General features: G+C 46.0%; 1 protein-coding gene across 1 annotated transcript in view; it reads right to left on the bottom strand.

The window, feature by feature from the left end:
- Nucleotides 1-4,853: 4,853 nt before the first annotated feature.
- The window catches only part of LOC126526299 (diphthine methyl ester synthase-like), a 61,244-nt gene continuing 44,027 nt past the window's right edge, over nt 4,854-22,070 (bottom strand). Inside the window, exon 8 of the mRNA XM_050174205.3 lies at nt 4,854-5,111. Coding sequence (XP_050030162.1) covers nt 4,891-5,111 — 221 coding nt within the window. The 3' untranslated portion in view covers nt 4,854-4,890. The remainder of the gene's footprint in view (nt 5,112-22,070) is intronic.

The following is a 22,070-nucleotide window of genomic DNA, read 5'->3' as shown; positions in this document are numbered from 1 at the left end:
ACAACCTTCATGTGTAGGCATGATACGTTTTTTTTTTTCTTCTGGAAAGCATGAGCATTGCAAGTGTCCTAAATGCAGATTTTTGCAATTCGTGTTTATTATGCAAAGGAGGGCCCAGTAGGTACGACTTGGTGCCTTAAAGGGGTGGAGACATCACAATTTTCGTTCATGCGTTTGTTGATTCAAACGTTGTATCATGCTTCAGGGAGCACGATACACACAGCGGGATTCATATATGTCCGATAAATAATTTAATAATAGCATTACTATACCGAGCGATTTCGGTTTCGGTTTCTGGGCTCCGGGGGATGCTATGACGTCACAGAGGAGGAAACGCAACATGGCTTGGTCACGTGGGCCACAAGAAATAGTGACGTAAAACTATGCTGCGTCGTCTGCTCGCGCATACGCGTGCTCTGCCAGCAGATGTCAACAACTGGCGATTCGAAGTGCATGTCGCAATTATTATAATTATTGCGAAGAGCGACAACAACGGTAAGAAAATATTGCGGCTTGTGAGAGTCGGTGATTCATTCCGAAGCGCCGCACGCTTTAGCTTTGAAGTGAACCGGAAAAGGCCTAGCGACGATATCGGCGGCGCCGAACGATCAGAGGCGGTGAAGCTGCCCTCGGTGCCAGAGTGACCACTCCTTGGTCGCTGATTGGCCGCTTCGCCGTACGGCTGCCGCACAAATTGGTCCCGGGCCCATCGTCTCTACGGCAAGGAAATCTCGCCGTTCGCGAGCAAAACCGCCGTCGCACGGGGGCCCGCGAACGGCAAACGGCGTGCGGCGAGTTTCCGTGCCGGTAACGTGGACAGGCCCTCACATTGAGAAAGGCCAAGCGAATGAGAGACCGCTCTGAGCTGCCGAACTATGCGACTATGCGAAGAGAGAAGCGGACAACACGAACGCCGCATATCCTGGTCCCTTTCGGAGTCGGCCGGCTCAAACGTAGGCCCGCCCGCTCGGCAACTCGCCGCACGCAGTTTGCCGTTCGCGGGCCGCCGTGCGGCGTTCGTGTTGTCCACTTCTCTCCTCTTGTGTCCGTGCCTGCACGCCTTACTCTTTCTTTGGATTAAGAAAGGATTTCTATATGCCTGTAGCTCGGTCATAGTGGAGGCTATGCTCGGTCGCTCGGCTCAGCAGGCTCCGTAATCGGCATTTCATCGCTACTCATCATACGTCACGTTTTTGTGCTAGTGTGCTATGACGTCAATATTTTCGTTCCTCCTCTGTGACGTAGTAACTGCCGCGCTAGCGATGGGTCTCGACTACAAGAAGGAGTTTTTAACGACTTTTTGGAGCTGAATTAAAATTATTTTAAAATGTTTGCAGCGTCCAATACTTCGTTCTGGGTGTCCTTGCATACGGAAGCAGCCTACAACATGCTTTTTATAGCCTCAAAATTTGGTGTCCCAACCCCTGTATTTAATTTTAATTAATTAAATTTTAATTAAACGTAATTTTAATGACTACTAAGCATTGCATTCAGGGTGAAAGAAAGTCGAGTTGTTGGCTTATTTTACCTGGTCTTTGATTGAGGAATAGGCCTTTCTGCGAATGTTTTCTATGTGCTGCTGCAAAAGCAGACTACCTTAATTCCGTTCCCCCTTGCCACCGTTACTCAAGTTGTGGCCAAGTGCACAATAATGTGATCATGTGTATTTCAGTTTTTAGTACAATGTTATTTTTGTTCTGCCTAGTCTTTTTCCTTTTGTTCAGTATTAATGACCATGTCACGCATTTCATATACTTTCGTGCAAGTTTATAAGTAATTAAGCTGGTTTTTTTTTTTTGGGTATGGCTGTCAATCTTCGCATTTTATTCTATTTTTTAGGTATTTTGCGTGTCATTGTTTTTGCCATTACCAGTGAGCTCTCCCTTTCTTTAGTTGTCATGACTGTGTCATAGACGTCGTCGTTTTGTGCAATATCTTAGTGCATATATCAGAAGTTCGTCTACATTTCGGTCTTGAGGGCGTTATATAAAAATCTCTTTTTATATGTGTGTGTACATGAAACTGCCTTCGCGTTTTCTAGCGCTTTCTTTTTTATTTCGCTGTCTGTGAACTTTTGTGTTTAGTACTCCTGTATATGTCATGCACCTTTCACTTTTGTTCACTTTTTGAGCGAGTATCACACCACGTTATAAGAAAAATCTGTTTTCGGAAACGTAGTCATTAAAGCCAGACCAAAGATCTGTTGTGTTGGAAGTGGAATATTTTTTATGTTCCGGCACATGCTGGTGTAATATAAGTATGGGCAAGACTGCGTGCGTGCCAACGCATAGCCCACGGCGCACCACGCGCCAGCTCGCACGCAATGCCAATGCGCGGCGTAGCACGCATTGGCATTGGTAAAACAGCTAAAAACAAAAAAGAAAGCAAGCGGCGCGCACGGCATGGGGGAAAGGGAGAGAAGCGGCATAATAAAAAGAAAAAGAAAAGAAAAACGGCGCGCACGGCATGGGGGAAAGGTAGAGAAGCGGCATAATAAAAAGAAAAGAAAAAAAGCGCTAGGGAGAGAAGGCGCCACGCGGCTGCTTTTCCTGTTGCCGTGACAACGTAAACAATCGTGTGCACCGCCATTTTGCTAGTGCATCGCCCTCCTGTTAGGGCCGTAACTGAAGGAGACCTTGGCGCTAGCGTCGAAAGAGCGTCTGCTCGAAAACAGCCCATGGCAGCAATGCGGAGATTCCCCCCCGTGGCAGTGGCTTTAAGGCCGTTTCAGATCAGCGGTCACGGCAAAAAGAAATCCGTAAAATCGGACAGCAAGATATTCTTGCATCCGAAATTTGACAAGTTCTTATTAACTCTACGGGTATGTGGTGGTCACGCGAAGCCGTCTGAATTATCGGACATGTCCCAAAAAGTGGGCGTCCGGAAAATCGGTCGTTGAATGTACACCGGTAACTGCTCCAGCCGACGACACGGCGTCAAAGACAATTCGTTACGGTTCCCATCTGTTACTCGAGCCAGCAACGAAATTAGCGCTACTTCCGTTCCCCTCAAATAAAAGCACAGCTATCTTTTTTTATAGAAAGACAAATTCCCAGTTTTTTCCGAGTATTTCCAGACCATTCAAAATTTCCGAGAATTCCCGGTTTTACCGGTTCGTACAAACCCTGTAATATGCATCCCACTTTTTGAAAGAGCATTTAGTGTCAATGAGACAAACAAGTAAAACATTTTTTGCAAATAAACAACTTAGTGTAGAGAAGCAAAATTTATTGTGAACCATCATCTACCTCATTTACTCATACCACAAAATAAATTTCAGGAGTGTTGTATAAAATAAGATCATGAGCAATTCCACTCTTTGAAGGTAGTTGACTGCAGCGAAGCAGTTTAGCACAAGTACAGACGACACAATTTACGCACACAATTTATTTCATTTCACTCATTTATATCACTCGCAACAGCTATAACATTCTTTGGTAATGTCCAATCGATGCACGTACTCCACTGGGTGGTCAGTTGGGCCGAATCGGTGTAGCATTGCAAGAGATGCTGGCAGAACGGAATGCGTAAACCCTTCTTTTCGGTACCGATGGATCCACATTGAAATCAGCGACGACAACAGGGGTAGTGTCATCACAGCTAATACACGCAAAGTGAGTAGCCATGAACCTTATGGGACTTTGGGTGATTGCATTTTTTTGCTTGCTTACAGTTGTATAAGCCGTTGCTCACAGGGATACGAGCCTTTGATTATGAGTTTTCAACATGCTGTTTTGTATGCCGTATGCGTGATTAGAAAGAATTTAAGCATGTGCGCTTCACTTTGCTGAGTGCTTGTAGCCTCTGCCTTACGGGGCTATAAGCCATTGCATTTTTTGCTTGCTTACAGGGGTATGAGCCACTGATGATGATAGTTTTTGTTCACGGAGAACAAAAATGCATTGAACCTTAGCCCTATACAGCTTCGCTGTGATACATTGGCCTACAAAGGGTTAACACACATCGTATTTGCACGATTCTACCGCACCACCAATTGTAATGCACAGTTATACTACCGCCCAAATATAAAAAAAAAAATATGGTGCCGATTCTACTGCACACATCAAGTAACAAAACCTGAGTAGGCACGTACCATGTTGAAACAATTTTACGCAAGAAAGAAAGACACACAGACATGCACACAACTGAATCTTAGCGGCTAGTTGCTATCGAGATCCGACGACAGCTCCTTTCAACTTTCTACTAACCACAGAGAGGTATCTCCAGCTCCACTTGCTGCATTGTAAATGCCACACTTCTTGAAGGCTCGCATATCCACCGTCTGCAGGAAGGCATTCCATGCACCATGGAGCAACCTTGCTATGTCTCTGAGCACTGCTTTCTTCAGACGACCCGTTCGATGGCAGTGTTATAGCACTGTGGCTAGTTACCTTGCAGTGAACTTTTTTTCAGTAAGACTCGCTTTCCTTTTTGATTTTGTGAGAAATTAGTTACGATTGTAATGCGCAAGCAAATTTGAATGCACCGTTTATTTAAAAAAAGGTGCGCATTACAATCGCAAATACAGTGTTTTGTTTTCTTAATCACAACCTTTTGTGTTCAGGGGTAGAAGGCTTCTCTATCCAGGAAAAATCGCCTTCTATCTAGCGTGCATTTTTTTTAACAATCTGCACTTTGAACTTTCCTGTCAAGAATGTTATGTCACGCTGACACGTGCATGGCGTTTTGTGACCTGACTACACGACGCACTGCATTAAGAGAGGAAAGGCACGCACGATGACCGACAATTATTGTTTAGAAACATGATCACGGAAATTTTTTCTTAGAGTGCGGTAGCGCACCGAGCCCAACGTTACTTGGAACGACATCAGCAAAATCAATGACAAGACAAATTTTTGAGAGATCACATATTTACTCGCAGCTCATAAATCAATTTCCATCTTTGCAGACTGAGTCGAACCAAGTCTTATTGGTCGCAAAGAGCCTTAGCATGTCGATTTCCATTGGGTGAAGTTTCCCAGGAATCACCAGACTGTGCAGGGGGCTTCCCAAGTCGCAGCTTGCCATGTCTTTCAGTGAACAGCATGTGATCTGCTGCGTTTCCATGCCAACGCGAGCCAAACCAATGCAGGCACTATTTTCGTCGTAGGCTGAAAAGAAGAATGCAACAGAAATGCAACACACTGCAAATCTCTGAAAAAATAAAAAGTAAGCACGCTGTTTTTTTTTTTCTTTTTCGAAAAAAGTTCAGGTATCTACTGAAAGGTGTTCCATGCTAAGGTGCTCAAAGAGCTTTTTTTACTAATAAAAACAACAGTACTACTACTAGCAGTAGCACCATTAGTAATAGTAATACTGCAATGCAGCTCTTACTAAAGACTAGCTGCAACAAAATTTCAGATTCAGACCACGTATAAGGTCTAGTGTTAGAGAGTGCAGATAGGAGCAATATCGACATGAATGCACAGCGCAAAAGATGAGGGCAGAAGAAAGGAGACAACACAGGCGCTGACTTCAACTTCAGTTGACTTCAGTTGAAGTCAGCACCTGTGTTGTGTTCTTTCTTTTTTCCTTGTCTTTTGCACTATGCAGTCATGTTGACATTGAATCAACAACTCGTCCAAGCTTCAACTTTATCATGTTAGATAAGAGCAGTGTCAGCACAACACTTTACAACTGAACTTCGACTGGACACATCACAAAAGGCTTCAAAAAGTCAATTTTTCATGCTAAAACTGAAAAAATGCCGCCACTGCCACTGTGAGGTGCTGGGATTTCGGTTACATCTGCTGACCACCAATTGTACATGTCGTCTGTTAAGATTCAATTCAAAGCCTGTAAATAAAAAAATTAGACAACTACAGCTAGTGCTTCAGCTTTGCCAAAGTTGCCTCAATACGATATGCTGTTCATTTATAACCAATTTAGCCAAAAAAGAAGCTCTGTTGAAGTTACAACGATATACTTATAATACTTTATATAGAAGCCCAAATGGCGAGACTAGAAATGAAATAGACCTTATACTCTGCGCTAACCCTGGCATCATAGAATATGCCAGGGTTAGATGCCGGGCAAGAAAGTGTCACTTGTAAATGATAAACTTCGCACTGGAAAAACGCTTTACATATGGGATGATACATCTTCCACACATGTTCCAGTTCTAGCTGCTGACAGCAAGGCATCCGAATCATAGCAATCACAGATCTCTGAAAAATTTTTGCGCATCCTTTCTTTGAATGCCAGGAGCATTGTCAACAAAATAGATGAACTTGAAATTTTGTTATTTATGGCCCTCACTTAATGGTTTTAGTAAGAGTTCGATGCCAACGATAGATCGATTGGTTCGTTGAAATTCACCCCCACCATCGGCGTCCGAGACGCACTGTCAGAGACGGTCTGCACAGGTGGCTCAATGGGTGACTTAGGTTCGAAGGACAAAGACGCTGCAGTAACGAACGAACAAAAACTTGTATTTACAGATAAAATTACAAAGTTCAGTTACAAGATTGCATAATTTCAATAGTACATGGGTTACAAATAGTTACACTGGTTTGGACCACATAGGGCGACCCTATTTCGGCAGAGCCGATGGTGCTTAGCACCGAAGCCAGGTCCAGAACTCCCCATCGGAGCGCTGCGGCCGCGTTTTCTAGACGCAACGCTCTGCCCAAAATCTTTGCTGGCGAATTACCGCCGGCTTGCGTCTCAATTAGACAATCCGTTCACCAATCACTGCGTTCAGCAGAACTTGTGTGCGTGATTGGCCAGTCGAACAACCATCAATCAAAGAACATCTTTTTTAGTACAGTTCACAGTGTAGAATCCTCACCCGAAATACACAATATACAACAACAAAGGGGTGAGGGTCACACCAGCTGTGCACGTCGCAAGTTCCGAGAAACGGCTCACGAGAACAGCCGGCGCAACAAGCACTGACCAACAAAATACATTCACAAAACCCAAAAGCCCAGGAACGTCGGGACCATGTTTTCAGTGCTCGAACACGTGCGCAACGCGACCGGATTCCAAGAAACCGAAGGCCATGCGGCGCCATAAACAAGCAATTGTTTGCAAGCCAAACTGTCACAGAGGAGCACGGGATAATTGTCCACCCGCCAAGGTCGGCCTCGTGTCCGGGCTGTAAGCCGAAGAAGACGTTCCCACGGTGCCTCGGAACCGAGACAAAACCGTAGGCTCTTGTGCGGCTCAAAGAATCCATACGCCGGTCAGCGCACGGTGCAAACCCATAAAAAGTAATGAGGCTGGTGCGCCTGCTTGATGCCGCGTGATCCCCGTTGCCCGCATCCAGACCCGAACCACGCATTCTCCAAGGGCACCCACCAGAGCACCGCAGAAGTCAGACGCGCACGCCCATTACGGCGTTTGACGCCCGTTCGGGGAGCCTCAAGGTGTGAATGAGTTCACACCCGCCAGACGGCCGCACGCCAGCCGGCCGCATTCCAGCCGGCCACTCTGTGTCAACCGTTGACAGCCATTACTCAAGTGTGCCAAACAATCTCGTCGAGACGCATGGCCCTGCCCAGATGGCCCGCGCCGTGTTTTTGAGTTTGTTTTGCAGCCGCCCGTAGAGGGGCTTACACCCCCCACCCAAGATGAGACAACTCGCTTACAGTGTTGTCGAAGCAGAAACCAAAACAAAAACAGGCTGCGTGTAAACTTGTACATACGCCGCATCTGGACATGACAAATAAAAGTTACCAGCCAAGCTTAGGCAGCGCGTTTTAACGATGGTCTGAATTCGCACACGTAGGAAATGCGTGAGCCGCGCCTTGCTCATGACAGTAAGCAACAAAGAACAATGTACAGCGCTGGCTCGCTTACTGAAACAACACAACTAAATGCCAGCGCTTTATGATGAGCACTGTATGTGGCACATTACGTAAAAAGTGTGAACACATGAATACATTTTACCGTAAAATAGGTACAACCAAGACACACATAAAGCAAATATACAAACGAAAAAAAAATGGTAAGGCTTCCCTGATGCAACAGGGCTCGCTTCATGAAACTCGTATGCAGCATCGTACAAATATGAGCCAGAAGGACACTGTCAGCCTCTAGTTTGGGAGGAAAACATACAAACGTATATCATGCAGCTTACAAGACGACACTCACCAAAATAAACACACTAAAAGAACAAGGTACGCAGAAATACGGACGCATGAGTTCATTGTCCAAGGTCGTCTGTGTGGTTACCGCAGTCGTATCACATCACACCACACTTGTTCCCTCGCCTCCACTGTCCGTCACTGCGGGTTCCCTGTCTTTTACATCCTTTTCCCAGCAATGATTCGTCAGACGCGAAAGTGCGTCGGCGTTACTATGTATGATTCCCCTTCTGTGTCGCACCACTATATCATAGCGCTGCATCGCTAAAGCCCAACGTGTCAATTTTGCTCTCTGAGGCATGGACTGAGAGATGTACGTTACAGGGTTATGGTCGGATACCAATATTTTCATGCCAAAGACCCACATGTCGAACTTTTTGAGACCTGAAATGATGCCAAACGCCTCGCGTTCAATCGTAGACCACCGCATCTGAGTGGGCGTGAAGCGGTGGCTGGCGAAAGCAATGGGACACTCTGTGCCATTCTCGGTCATCTGAGCTAGACATGCCCCCACAGCAATTGCAGAGGTATCGGTGAACAGCCAAAATGGCTTGCTTGAATCTGGAGTCGCCAGCTCTACGGCACTGCACACATCACCTTTGAGACCTTCGAAAGCCTCGTTGGCCTCAGGAGACCACGGAATGCGATTGGGGTGGCAACGTTTTGGCGCGGCTCCTTCCATCAGTTTTATGCGGTGCTCGCTCACTCGCGCTATCCCCATTTCGGCGGTAAACAAGGCGGCATGTGTCTGAAACACCTCGTTCACTAACGCTTGCTCTGGTGGTTCGAAATGTGATATACTGTCTGCGGGCAGGAGGGCCCTACTGCCAAGAACCATGCTGAGAGTCGTGTCACTCTTTTGTTCCTCACTTAACATCCCGGCATCCCCCCTCACGGTATCGGAGCTACTGCGGGATTCTTCCTCTGCCCTTTCCTCGTTCGGATGCAGCGCATCGGCCCTGCTTGCACCGGTAACCGGCTGTTCGGGATTAACCCGTTCCCCATCTAGTCCTACGGCTGTAATCAGATCTGCGCTGCTGCTCGGCGGGAGTTTGTTGGGGGGCGGCTCACAAGTCTCGTCCCGACCCTTCTGGAGCACGCTCCAATCTTCCGCTGAGAGCAGGCAGTCCGCGCTCATGGTCAGCCTATCAGTGAGTGCGCACAACACTGCTGTCGCCTCCTTCACTTTGGGAAACGCGGGCTGGCCCTGTTTTAGCGTCAGCAGTAGCGCTACGAGTTTGGCTTCGATCCGTTCACCAAATGCTGCACGGAGATTTACGCTACCGTGCAACTGTGCTAATTCCTGTGGTACAGCGCTTTCGTGAACTACAGTTATCTCTGTGCCTGTATCCACTATTGCCTTCATTGTTCGGCCCCTACAATTGAGAGCTACAGACAACAAGCGGTCACCCGCGGCTGGGTTCTCTAGCGAGACCCGAGCGGCGAGCCTCTCTGGCTGTTCCTGCTGGGCGGCCGTCTGCGCCAGCCTTTCACGGATGCGCGGACAATTTGGCCTAATGTGCCCAGCCGACCCGCACTCGAAGCAAATTGTTGGCCTCTGCTGTCCTGTGGGCGGATATGGAGATTTTGGTTTTGCCCTCTGTCCTTGGTGCGAAACCAAACCACTGCTGCTGCGGTTCTCAGTTGTAATTTCTGGGCCCTTACTGCTGGTGTCCCGAGGTTGCCCCTTAGGTATGTCTACGTGGCCGTGAGCGTCTTCAAAAGTCTGCAAAATTCTAGCAATTTCCGAGGCCTTGTACCACCCTGCACCCTCTCGCTGCCTGACGTACCTGAACGCCTCTTCCGACAACACTGTTTTCAGCTGGTCAGCCACCAAGAGTTCTAGCAGCTCTGCAAAATTTGACACGTCCCTTGATGCCACATAAAAATTTAGATAGCTGGCAAGACGAGTCGTGAAACTCTTCCACGTCTCGGTCTTCCGCTTCCGTACTCCAAAGAACCTTTTTTGATATTCAACTGGAGACAACCGCAGCTCATCAAGGACGATTTCTTTTAAAGCTTCATAGTCACGGTGTTGTGCAGGAGTCAACCGTGTTGACAGGTACTCAATGCACTCCGCTAGGAGCGGAAAAACAATCTGACCCCAACAGCTTGGCGGCACCTCATAGGCCTCCAAAGTGTGCTCTACAGATTCGAACCATAAGGGGACCTCGGCGTCTGTGGGAAATTTGGGGAAAGCGCCAACTAACAATTTTGAATATTTACGCCATTCCGTGCTTTTGTCGTTCTCAAGTGCTCTGCCACTGCCGCCCCAGCTACTCGACGGTGACGCTATACGTGCCCTGGCGAGCTCCAGTTCAAGGGCAAGACCTTGGCGACGTTCCTGAGCCATTTTTAGTCTAAACTCCATCACCCGCTCAGACAGAAAGGGCTCGCTTTCACTATCACTGCTACCCCTCTCCCTTTGACCATCCTCCTCCTCCCTGTCGTTCTGCATCATAATTAGCTCCGAAGCCCCGCAGTGACTGAACAGTAAGAGGAAAGGAAACTCACGTTTCAGACGAGGATCAATGGTGGACGAGGGTCTAGATTTTCCTGCGTCGCTCTCGCTCGGGCTGCTTCCTTGCTGGGGTTCAGTCGGCGCCTCGATGGCTTACTCGCTGAGGTGCATCACCTAGCGATGTCTCGCTGCTGGGCTTCCTCCTCCAAGGCTTGAGCCAATTGCAGACACCGGAGGTGCTGCTAGCTCTTGGGATACCACTCTGGCAGATATACCGCTGTCTTGATAGCGTTTAGCTTGTCTTCCGAACCTATCCTGTCGACTGCGCCAGTAAGAGTTCGATGCCAACGATCAATCGATTGGTTCGTTGAAATTCACCCCCACCGTCAACGTCCGAGACGCACCGTCAGAGACGGTCTGCACAGGTGGCTCAATGGGTGACTTAGGCTCGAAGGACAAAGACGCTGCAGTAACGAACAAACAAAAACTTGTATTTACAGATAAAATTACAAAGTTCAGTTACAAGATTGCATAATTTCAATAGTACATGGGTTACAAATAGTTACACTGGTTTGGACCACATAGGGCGACCCTATTTCGGCAGAGCTGATGGTGCTTAGCACCGAAGCCAGGTCCAGGACTCCCGATCGGAGCGCTGCGGCCACGTCTTCTAGACGCAACGCTCCGCCCAAAATCATTGCTGGCAAATTACCGCCGGCTTGCGTCTCAACTGGACAATCCGTTCACGAATCACTGCGTTCAGCAGAACTTGCGTGCGTGATTGGCCAGTCGAGCACGGGATAATTGTCCACCCGCCAAGGTCGGCCTCGTGTCCGGGCCGTAAGTCGAAGAAGACGTTCCCACGGCGCCTCGGAACCGAGACAAAACCGTAGGCTCTTGTGCGGCTCAAAGAATCCATACGCTGGTCAGCGCGCGGTGCAAACCCATAAAAAGTAATGAGGCTGACGCACCTGCTTGATGCCGCGCGATCGCCGTTGCCCGCATCCAGACCCGAACCACGCATTCTCCAAGGGCACCCATCAGAGCACCGCGGAAGTCAGACGCGCACGCCCATTACGGCGTTTGACGCCCGTTCGGGGAGCCTCAAGCTGTGAATGAGTTCACACCCGCCAGCTGGCCGCGCGCAAGGAAAACGCCTGCGGGGATTCCGATGAAGCGCAATGCGACGGGGGTTCGAAGCTCCCTTTGTACCGTGATGCGCGACCGCTACTGTGGTGCTGGTGGTCCTCTCCGCTCCGCGAACTGTGCGGCAGCCATGGGTGCCGACAGCGTGGTTACTTTGCTTGCTTCCAAGGCCCCGCTCCGTGTCAACCATTGACAGCCATTACTCAAGTGTGCCAAACAATCTCGTCGAGACGCATGCCCCTGCCCAGATGGCCCGCGCCGTGTTATTGACTTTGCTTTGCAGCCGCCCGTAGAGGGGCTTACAGTTTTGATGAAACCTGGTTAAATGAAAACATTTGTGATAGTGAAATCATTCCACCTGGTATTAGCATATATCGACACGATCATGGTTCAAGTAGTGGGGGAATTGCAGTGATTGCTAAGTCTGGTATAGTTGTTCATGTCATGCAACAGATCGAAGATCATGAGAGCTTGCTTCTAAACATCACAACGAATTAGTTGTTGTTTGTACTCCATGCGGCTTACAGGGCACCTGATGCTGATGAGTCTTTTCTTCCTAGATTGTGTGACCAATTGGTTAAGTTTTGCAAACGAAATATCATAACAGGAGACTTCAACTTGCCATCCATAAACTGGAAACATTTGGCGTACGGTGAATGCGCTAATATGGATGCTATTCTTGATATAACACTTGCTTTGAATGTTGAACAAATTGTATGTGATTTTACTAGAGAGCAAGCACTTCTTAACCTTCTTTTTTTTGTCAGTGAATCTTTTTCTAAAGGTACTATTGCTGTTGAGCCAGGTATTTCAGGCCATAAATTGTTGTTTTTCACCTGGTCGTGTCCCAGGGATGCCAGATATAGTCGGTCTAGTGCGACAAATCATAGAGATTTTGAACGAAGTGATGATACCTCAATTATTGATTATTGAGAGAAAACACTAGTTACTGATGCTCATTCTGGGAATGTTCATGACCTATGGTGTCACCTTAAACAAGTAGTGTCATTCGGTACTAAAAACATTGTACCTATGAGGAGGGCTACTAAAAATTGCAAGAATCCGTGGGTTAGTCATGAAATCATCCACATTAAACGTAAACTAAAACGATTGAGAAAGAAACAAAATATGTGGAAGAAGACCCTCATGGAACTGAGAAATAAATTGGCAAGGTGCAACAAGCAAAGCATAATTACTTCACTTTTTCATTTCCAGAATTTCTGAGAACTGATCCATCAAAATTTTGGCGTTACCTCGGAAAGACAAATGAGTCTATTCAAAAAATTTTAGTAAACGATCACCTTGTCGAAAACACAGCTGATATAGCTCATGCATTCATTGTATATTTTCATAGTGCTTTTTTCCCTAATGACAACTACAGCATACACAAGGAACTTTCGAAGACCAGTGATAACACGAGTACCAGTGATAACAAGCGAGGGGGTTCTATCTATGCTACGTAAATTCAACGAGAAGAAAGCGTGGGTAGGGATGGCGTCCCTACTGCACTCTTGAAATGCTTTGCAGTGCAGATTGCAGGCTACTTGGCAAATCTTTTTAAGCTTTCTTTAACCACTAGTGAGCTTCCTGATGACTGGAAGATAGCACACGTGCCGATTTTTAAGAAAGGCAACAAGCTTAACATAACAAATTATGGGCCTGTGTCGATTATATCTACTTGTTTGAAACTTATGGAACACGTCATAGCTGTATATATAAGGTCTTCCTCATCTAATAATAAATTTTTTTTCTCCTTATCAACACAGATTTACCAAGGGAAGATCTACTATGACTCAGTTACTCACCACTGTACATGACCTTATGACGACATTGGACCACTCGGGGCAAATAGATGCATTTTTTATAGACTTTAGCAAGGCGTTTGACAAGGTGTCACATACAAAACTAATACATAAGCCGAAATTAACCAGCCTTCCCTGCTACTTAGTGAAATGGGTTGAAGCATACTTGCATAGCAGAAAACAATTTGTTGTAGTGGATGAGTGCGTCTGATATGCTCCGTTTCTTCTGGTGTGCCTCAGGGCAGTGTACTCGGACCCTTGCTTTTCCTAGTTTATGTGAAAGATCTCATTGAAATTTTGTCTGATACAGTGTGTATAAAACTTTTTGCTGATGACTGTACTATATACAAGATGTTGTGTGAAAGTGATCACGTTGTATTGCAGGACCAATTGTTACAGATTGAGCAGTGGTGTCGAACTTGAGATATGGAAATTAACATGCAAAAAACAGTCTTATTAACATTTACATGCAAATTACAGCCTAGTTCTTATTCCTATACACTTTGTAACCAAGAAATAGCGAAGGTTACAAGCTATAAGTATTTAGGCGTTACACTTCTGAATTATCCTGGTCAAGGCACGTTTCAGATATATGCGCATCAGCATTTAAGAAGTTGAGTTTCCTAAGAAGGAAACTAAACAAAGCTCCAGCAAAGTTAAAGTTACTAGCATACAATATTTACATAATGTCGAAATTAGAATATGCTTCCGTAATTTGGGATCCAGAAACTAAGCAGGATATACATAAACTTGAGATGTTGCAAAAAAAAGCAATTAGATTCATTTTTGGTAAATATAAAAGGTGCGACTCCCCTACTAAACTTGATGATGACGATTGAAGTTCATTGGCGCAAGGGCATCTAAGGCCCAAGAGTGCCAGGATGTGTTTTGATTTAGCAAGATTGTGAGTTTAGACTATGATCTAAAATAAAGGCTGTATAGAGGCCTACACGTAAGACAGATGTATAGATATTAGTACAATTCTAAACCCCTACTAAACTCATGCAAGAACACAGGATTACAACATTACAACATGGCGTGAAAACATTTACGAGGAGGGGGCGTTGCGAGAGAGAGGGCAACGAATAGCATGCTTTTCAGGGCTCCGTGACGGCGACGAAACCGTAAGTTTTTGTGCAGGCTTTGAGCTTGCTTATGTTTTTGATTTACTGATCTTTTTAGACTTTAAGATAATAATTGGGTAGTTTTCTTTTTGTCTCTCTTTTTTCTTGTGCCCGGGTGTGTTTCGTGTACATTTGGTTGAGCAGGATAGTCAGAGCGTCCTTTAACGCCACGTGCTTCAACACGTGAAACCGGGTGGGATGTTAAGTCCTTATAGCCTTTAAATAGTAGCTTGGAAGTGGCAAGACAAATAGTTGTTAGTGATTTTACTGTGTGCGTTTTTGTAGGAAAGTGAGAACGTGGCCGCGTGGTTTAAAACGTGTGAAAACGTGTCATACCATACGTCTCTGCGGCATTGATTGCTTTTAAAACTTTGGTGTGGATTACATTGTGACATTTGAAGGATTTAGATCCTGTGCGGATCAGTTTTTGCTACAAGGCACGTGCTCTGCATTATTATAGTATTATAGTATTTGCATTAGAAAAGGCCGTGCACTACATGGCAAGAAAGCTGGGAAAGCAGGCAGTATGCGGGGGGGGGGGGTCCCTCAAGGCAGATGAGGGGATGGATGAGAATGGAGAGGGAGTCAATCGGCACACACTGTGATGTCGATGCTAGGCTGAAGAAAATGGAGCCTTTCCAGGAAGAGCTTGTCAAACAAGTTGAAGAGCTCAAAAATGAGCTAAATAGGGAGCGGGATGCACAGAGGGTAGTGGAAAAAAAGACTTGAAGCAGCGGAGGAAAATCTGAACAGGGCTGCCATTGTGAACGAGAATGGTCATGACAATAGAACACAGCCCCCGACGTGACAGGAGGGAGTGCCAGCAAAGCACATGGAATGCGTGCAACGTGGTGAGGGGTTAGCTGTAAAGAGCAGCACCTACCTTGAGGCCGCCGCACAGAAAAAGCAGCAGCGCAGGGGTCAATGTTCCTTTCGAGTCCGAATACGCGGAAAAGGACAAAGGGAAGCAGGGAGAGGAAGGAGAGTAAAATGGTGGTTATCGCCGGTGTCTAAAACCTGACTACGTGCTCAGAAGCAATTGTGGAGAGGGTGAAAAGCAATAAAAGAGTGGCGGTAGGGACATTTCCAGGGCGGACGCTGGGTTTTGTCATGGAGCAAGCAAAAGCAAAGCTCGCAGAAAATGCCCACATGTGCAACCCTGTCATAGTAGCAGGTGGGCTAAATGACGTCCTAAACAGGACTAGCTCAGTGCTTGGTAAGGGGGTGGACGACTTGCACGAGCTGTCCCCTCAGGTGCAGAGAGTGGTGTGCACGGTGCCGGAGGTGCCTGTAAGTTAGTCACGTACAGAGCCATAGTGGCTGCTAATGAGGCGATATAGAATATGAGCTGGGAGAACGGCTTTGAGGTTGTTGAAGTAAACAGGGAAGTGAGAAGGTGTGGTGGTTTTCAACGAGCCGGGATCCACTTCAATTACAGGCTTGTACGAGAAGTGGGCTGGTGACTTGCTGGTCGCGCTGTTGCTTTTTTAGCGGACCCACGGGCACTCAGGAGGCCAGAGTAAGTAGTAATGAAGAAGGTCCCCTAAGGGAACCTCAGAATAGCATCGCCGTCGATAACAGAAAAAGGAGGAAAGCAAGAGAGAGAGAGCTCGCAATGCAATAGGCTACATAAATATGCAGGGCGGCAGAAGAAAGGAAAAGTGGGCAGAGACTGAGGAGCAGTTAAATAGAGAACAAATAGGGGTGTATGCGATTACAGAAACGCACCTTAGAGACTCGGAAGAGCCGCCAGTGATCGAGAATTATGTTTGGGAAGGGTGCAACAGAACTAAGTCGGAAAGAAAGGGAAGAGGAGTCGAAATGCTCATCCATCAGGGAGCCAAATGGAAAAGAGTAAATTCAAAATGTCAAGAGCATCTTTGGTTATCAGGTACAATGAGTGGGGAAACAACTTGGCTAAGCATTACTTATCTGTGGACCGGAAATAATTGCACAACGGAGAATAAAGAGTTAGTGGATGCATCAGCTGATATTAAGAGTTTCGGCAATGATGCTGAAATATCCTATTAGGTGACATGAATGCCCACATACAAGATTTAGATGGCTATACCGACAATAACGGGAAGTCAATACTAGACCTTTGTGAGCAACATCACCTCGTTATCATGAATACAGGGCCTAAATGTGAAGGTCAGATCACATGGGAAGTGTGAAACCGGCAATCAATCATTGATTACTGTCTGATGGCAAAAGTAATTCATTAGTTGAGAGAAATGGTCATTGATGAGGAAGGGTATAGAAGCATAGGGAGAGACCACAACTGCATCATTTTGAAAATCGGATATGTATTTGGGACAGAGAGCAAGGAGTGCAAAATGGCCAGTCCAAATTTGAACGCTGAACAAATAAATATAGTCACTACAGTCAAGGAAGAACTTGGCAAATGGCCAAGTAAAGAATGGGCATATAGTGAGCTTCTAAGTGTAACAATGATAGAAATACGGAAAGAGAAGCAACATGGTCATTGGAAAGGACAAAAGACACCGAAAAGCTGGCGGAACCGGGAGATAAGCATCCCGAGAGCACAGGCAAGCAAAGAAAGCACAGTTGCCGCAGGATGAAGTGGCCAGTAAATTGTAAACATACTGGGAGAAAAAGTCTATGGTTCAAATACTGGTGCAAGCAAAGATAAAAGACGAAAGTGAATGTTGGTTGTCAGAAATACGAGAGAAAAAGAAGGCCGCACCTAGAATATTTTGGAACCACATAAAATTATTAGGCAGGAACTCAACAACAATACAACATATCCTAGACGAAGATGGAAACAAACTGGAAGGGGAAGCAGCACTAAATTACAGCCATATCTTTCCAACGCAATGACGAGGTTGTATTTGAAGAAAAAAGAACATGAAAGAGACCCAAGTGGAAAAGGAGCTGGTGCTGACAAATTTAAACTGGAAGAAAGCAAAAGAGAAAATTCCTAAGCACAGCCACGGGGCTAGATGAGGTTACCGTTAGGCTGATTAATGCACTAGGACCAAAAAGTAAGGAAGCTCTAGTGATAGCAGTGGAAAAAACTTTAAAAGATAGACGAATACCAGACAGTTGGCGAGAAAGCAGAAGGAATTTAATTTATAAAGGTAAAGGGGAGAAAGATAGAATTCACTCGTATAGACCGTTGACCATTACATCGGTAATATACAGGCTAGCAATGCAACCAAATTAAAGCTGCAAGCATGGGCAGAGAATAATGGCATTCTGGGAGAACTTCAGAATGGCTTCAGAATAGGTAGGCATTTGGATGATAACTTATTTGTTCTTACTCAGTGTATTGAAATATCAAGAGTAGAAAGCAGACCGTTATATGTGGCCTTTTTAGACATTACAGGAGCATATGACAACGTAGACCGCAGCATTTTGTGGGATATGCTGGAAGGGGAAGGCTTAAAGGGAAGCTGAAGAGTCTGTCAAATTCAATAAGACGCTCATATACGGATGCGGGAACCTTATAAACCATGTAGGTAAAATTTGGGTTGTTTTTTTTTTTCAATTAGGAGCGACGTAATCGTCGGTTAAAATTGCGCAGTAGCTCCGCCCCCCGTCCAATGCCGCACGCTGCTGCTGACGCTGACGATGCGGGCGGAGATCGGAAACCGCGGTGTTGTGACGTCAACTCTAATGTTTTGTTCCTTCGCAGCCTGCGCAACCGTGCCTGACCGTGCTTGTTTCTGCGTGCGTGCCATCGTAATCCGCTTCGGTCGACCTGCATTCCTTTGTTTGTGCGTCTGTGTGTATGTAGAGTGGTAGTCAACGTGCGCAGCATCAACTGAAGTGGTGGGCCGATCATGCCGGCTTTCTGTGCAGCCTACGGTTGCATGAGCACCAGCGGCCACGACGATGTTGTCTTCCATTGCTTCCCACAAGACAAGAAGCTTTTAACGAAGTGGGAGGCTGCTGTGAAGCGAAAGAATTTCAAGCCCTCAAGAACAACAGTGCTGTGCTCCAACCACTTCCGTGACGACGATTATCACCAGAATTTATCATTAAAACGTGCGTTGGGTTTGCCAGTCAAGTCGGCTCGTCGAGTAGTGTGCGGATGGCGCACAGATGAAGGTCACTACACGTACTGCATGAACCGGGAAGCTTTTCACGCCTTTAAACCGTCTTTGTAGATTGCCGACAGCTTTGGACAGCGCACAAATGCCGACGATCGCATCCCCGCTTACGTTCCACGAGGAGGCATGCAGGAACACAACACTACAGTTGTTTGACCGGAAACGAGCTCACTAGATCGGCGAAAGATCGGCGAGATCACTAGATCGCTTTGCAAAAAACATACTCACCAAAGAGCATTTCCAACACGAGGAGATCCCAAGACTTCGCTTTCGTTCGCGTCGAAAGCACTGCTCGCACCAGCATCGTTTGCTTCTTCAAGAGGCCGGCTCTTTGCAATCGGCTCGTACATGTAGGGAGTAACGCCGAACTCCTCAGAAAAACGCAGTCTCTCTAAATTTTCCATTACCTCTTAATTTTCCATTACAGCACCAAACTACCTGGCACCGCGCTTCATGTGTAGCGGCAGCGGTCGGTCACTAGAGTTGACGTCACGAGGCGCCCGACCAATCACAGGCGGAAACGAGACGCGCGAGCTGGGCGTGTCCGCTGCTGCACTTTTCATCGAAATAAAATATATTTGCGCTTTCTTTCGCTCAATTTCGATACGATATTCGAATTCGGAGGATTGAAAACCATTATGTACACATGTTCACTCATTTTTTCTGGAAAGCCTTTCAGCTTCCCTTTAAGTGACGATTGTCTACACGTTTTGAGAGAGATTTACCTAGAAAATACCGCTTGCGTTGAATGGCAAGGGATGAGGAGTGAGGAGAAAGTTGATATCAACAGGGACCGAGGCAAGGGTGCCCTTTATCCCCACAGCTGTTTATGATTTACATGGTGAGGATGGAAAAGGCGCCAGGGGGAAGAATATCGGGTTTAATCTCTCATACAAACAGGCGGGTACAGTAGTAAAGCAGAAAACTTCCAGGTTTTTGTTATGCGGACGACAATGTTTTTCCTAGCTAACAAGCAAAGTGATATGCAACGTCTGGCTAATATCTGTGGACAGGAAGGCAAGAATTCGGGTTTGAAATTTAGTGTCAGAAAATCCGACGTTATGGTAGTCAATGAAAACAGTGAACAGACAGTGGCAATACAGGGCCAGGAAATACTTCGGGCAAGGGAATACAAATACCTAAGTATATGGATCAACGAAGGCAAAAGATATACGGAAACACAGGAAAAGACAATAACAGTAAAGAGAAAGAGAAATGTAACCATAATGAAGCGCAGAGGGCTATGGGGATACAATAGGTACGAGGTGCTCCGAGTATGTGAAAAGGTGTAATGGTTCCAGGACTTGCTTTTGAAAATGCGGTTTGATTTAAATGAGGGGTACAATCAGGACTCGATGGGAACCAAAGGTCAGTAGGACGCTTCGCATTGGGCGTTCACGGGAAGACTACACAGCCTGAAATCAGTGAGAAGGAAACTTGGCATAGGACAAACCAAGATGCATACACTGAATGATAAGCAGGGTAATATCAGCAATCTTGAAGCTATAATAAATGCAGCGGAAGAATTCTATGCTGACCTGTACAGTACCCAGAGGACTCGGGAGTACTCCATTCGAAACAACAGGATACAGGAAATGAACAGGATACAGAAACACCTCCTATAACTAGCTATGAGGTCAGAAGGGCCCTGCAAGACATGAAACGATGAAGAGCGGGAGGAGAAGGTGGAATAACAGTCGATTTAATCAGAGGTGGAGGAGACATAATGCTAGAAAAACTGGTGGCTCTCTATATGAAGTGTCTATCGACTGCAAGGGTCCCGGAAAACTGGAAGAATGGAAACATTATACCAATCCACAAAAAGGGAGACGTTAAAGAACTTAAAAATTATAGGCCCATTAGCCTACTCCCAGTATTATATAAAATATTTACTAAAATATTCTTCAATAGAATAAGGGCCACACTGGACTTTAGTCAACTAAAGGAACAGGCTAGCTTCAGGAAGGGATACTGTACAATGGATCACATCCATGTTATTAACCAGGTAATATGAGAAATGCGCAGAGCACAATCAGCCTCCCTATATGGCTTTCATAGATTACGAAAAGGCATTTGATTCAGTATAGATACCAGCAGTCATACAGGCATTACGTAATCAAGGAGTACAGACTGCTTACGTAAATATCTTGCAAAATATCTACAGAGATTCCACAGCTACCTTAATTCTGCATAAGAAAAGTAGGAAGATACCTATAAAGAAAGGGATCAGACAAGGAGACGCAATCTCTCTAGTGGTATTCACTGCGTGCTTAGAAGTATTCAAGCTATTAAACTGGGAAGGCTTAGGAGTAAGGATCGACAGCGAATACCTCAGCAACCTTCGGTTTGCCGATGACATTGTTCTATTCAGCAACACTGCAGACGAGTTACAACAAATGATTGAGGACCTTAACAGAGAGAGTTAAGAGTGGTGTTGAAGATTAATATGCAGAAGACAAAGATAACGATGAATAACCGGGCAAGGAAACAAGAGTTCAGGATAACCAGTCAGCCTCTAGAGTCTGTGAAGGAGCATGTTTACCTAGGTCAATTAATCACAGGGAAACCTGATCATGAGAAGGATATTCACAGAATAAGAATGGGTTGGATCACATACGGCAGACATTGTGAGCTCCTCACTGGAAGCTTACCGTTACCATTGAAAAGGAAGGTATACAATCAGTGCATTTTACCGGTGCTGACGTATGGGACAGAGACTTGCAGACTGACAAAGAAGCTTGAGAACAAGTCAAGGACCGCGCAAAGAGCGATGGAACGATAAATGCTAGGCACAACATTGTGAGACAGAAAACGAGCCATTTGGATCAGACAGCAAACAGGTACAGACAATATTCTAATTGACATCAAGAGAAAAAAATGGCGCTGGGCAGGTCATGTAATGCACAGATTAGATAACCGTTGCACCATTAGGGCTAGAGAATGGGTACCAAGAGAAGAAGCGCAGTGGAGGACGGCAGAAGACTAGGTGGTGCGATGAAATTAGGAAATTTGCGGGTGCTAGTTGGAATTGGTTGGCGTAGGACAGGGGTTATTGGAGACCGCAGGGAGAGGCTTTCGTCCTGCAGTGGCCATAAAGAATTATGATGATGATGATGATTTGTCAAACGACTTCACAACAATCACAAAAGGGATGCTGCCCATGCCTTTACTAACTACTATGGTGGTTCGTCCTGCGACGAATGCGATTCTCCAGAATGTAAAGTACATAATGCGACTTGTTGCTGCTAGCTTAGCATGGAATGCACCTTATTATTTGGATGTTCTTTCGTAATCTGACTGAAAGCGGTGCATCGGTGTCATGGAGCTATGCGCAGACTTGTGCTGTTGCCATCTGTAGTCGCCACCTTGTG

Source organism: Dermacentor andersoni, chromosome 8 (genome assembly GCF_023375885.2).
Source record: "Dermacentor andersoni chromosome 8, qqDerAnde1_hic_scaffold, whole genome shotgun sequence".
NCBI lineage: Eukaryota > Metazoa > Arthropoda > Arachnida > Ixodida > Ixodidae > Dermacentor > Dermacentor andersoni.
Note: the sequence above shows the minus strand (reverse complement) of the source record. Positions and strands in the feature narration are given on the sequence as shown.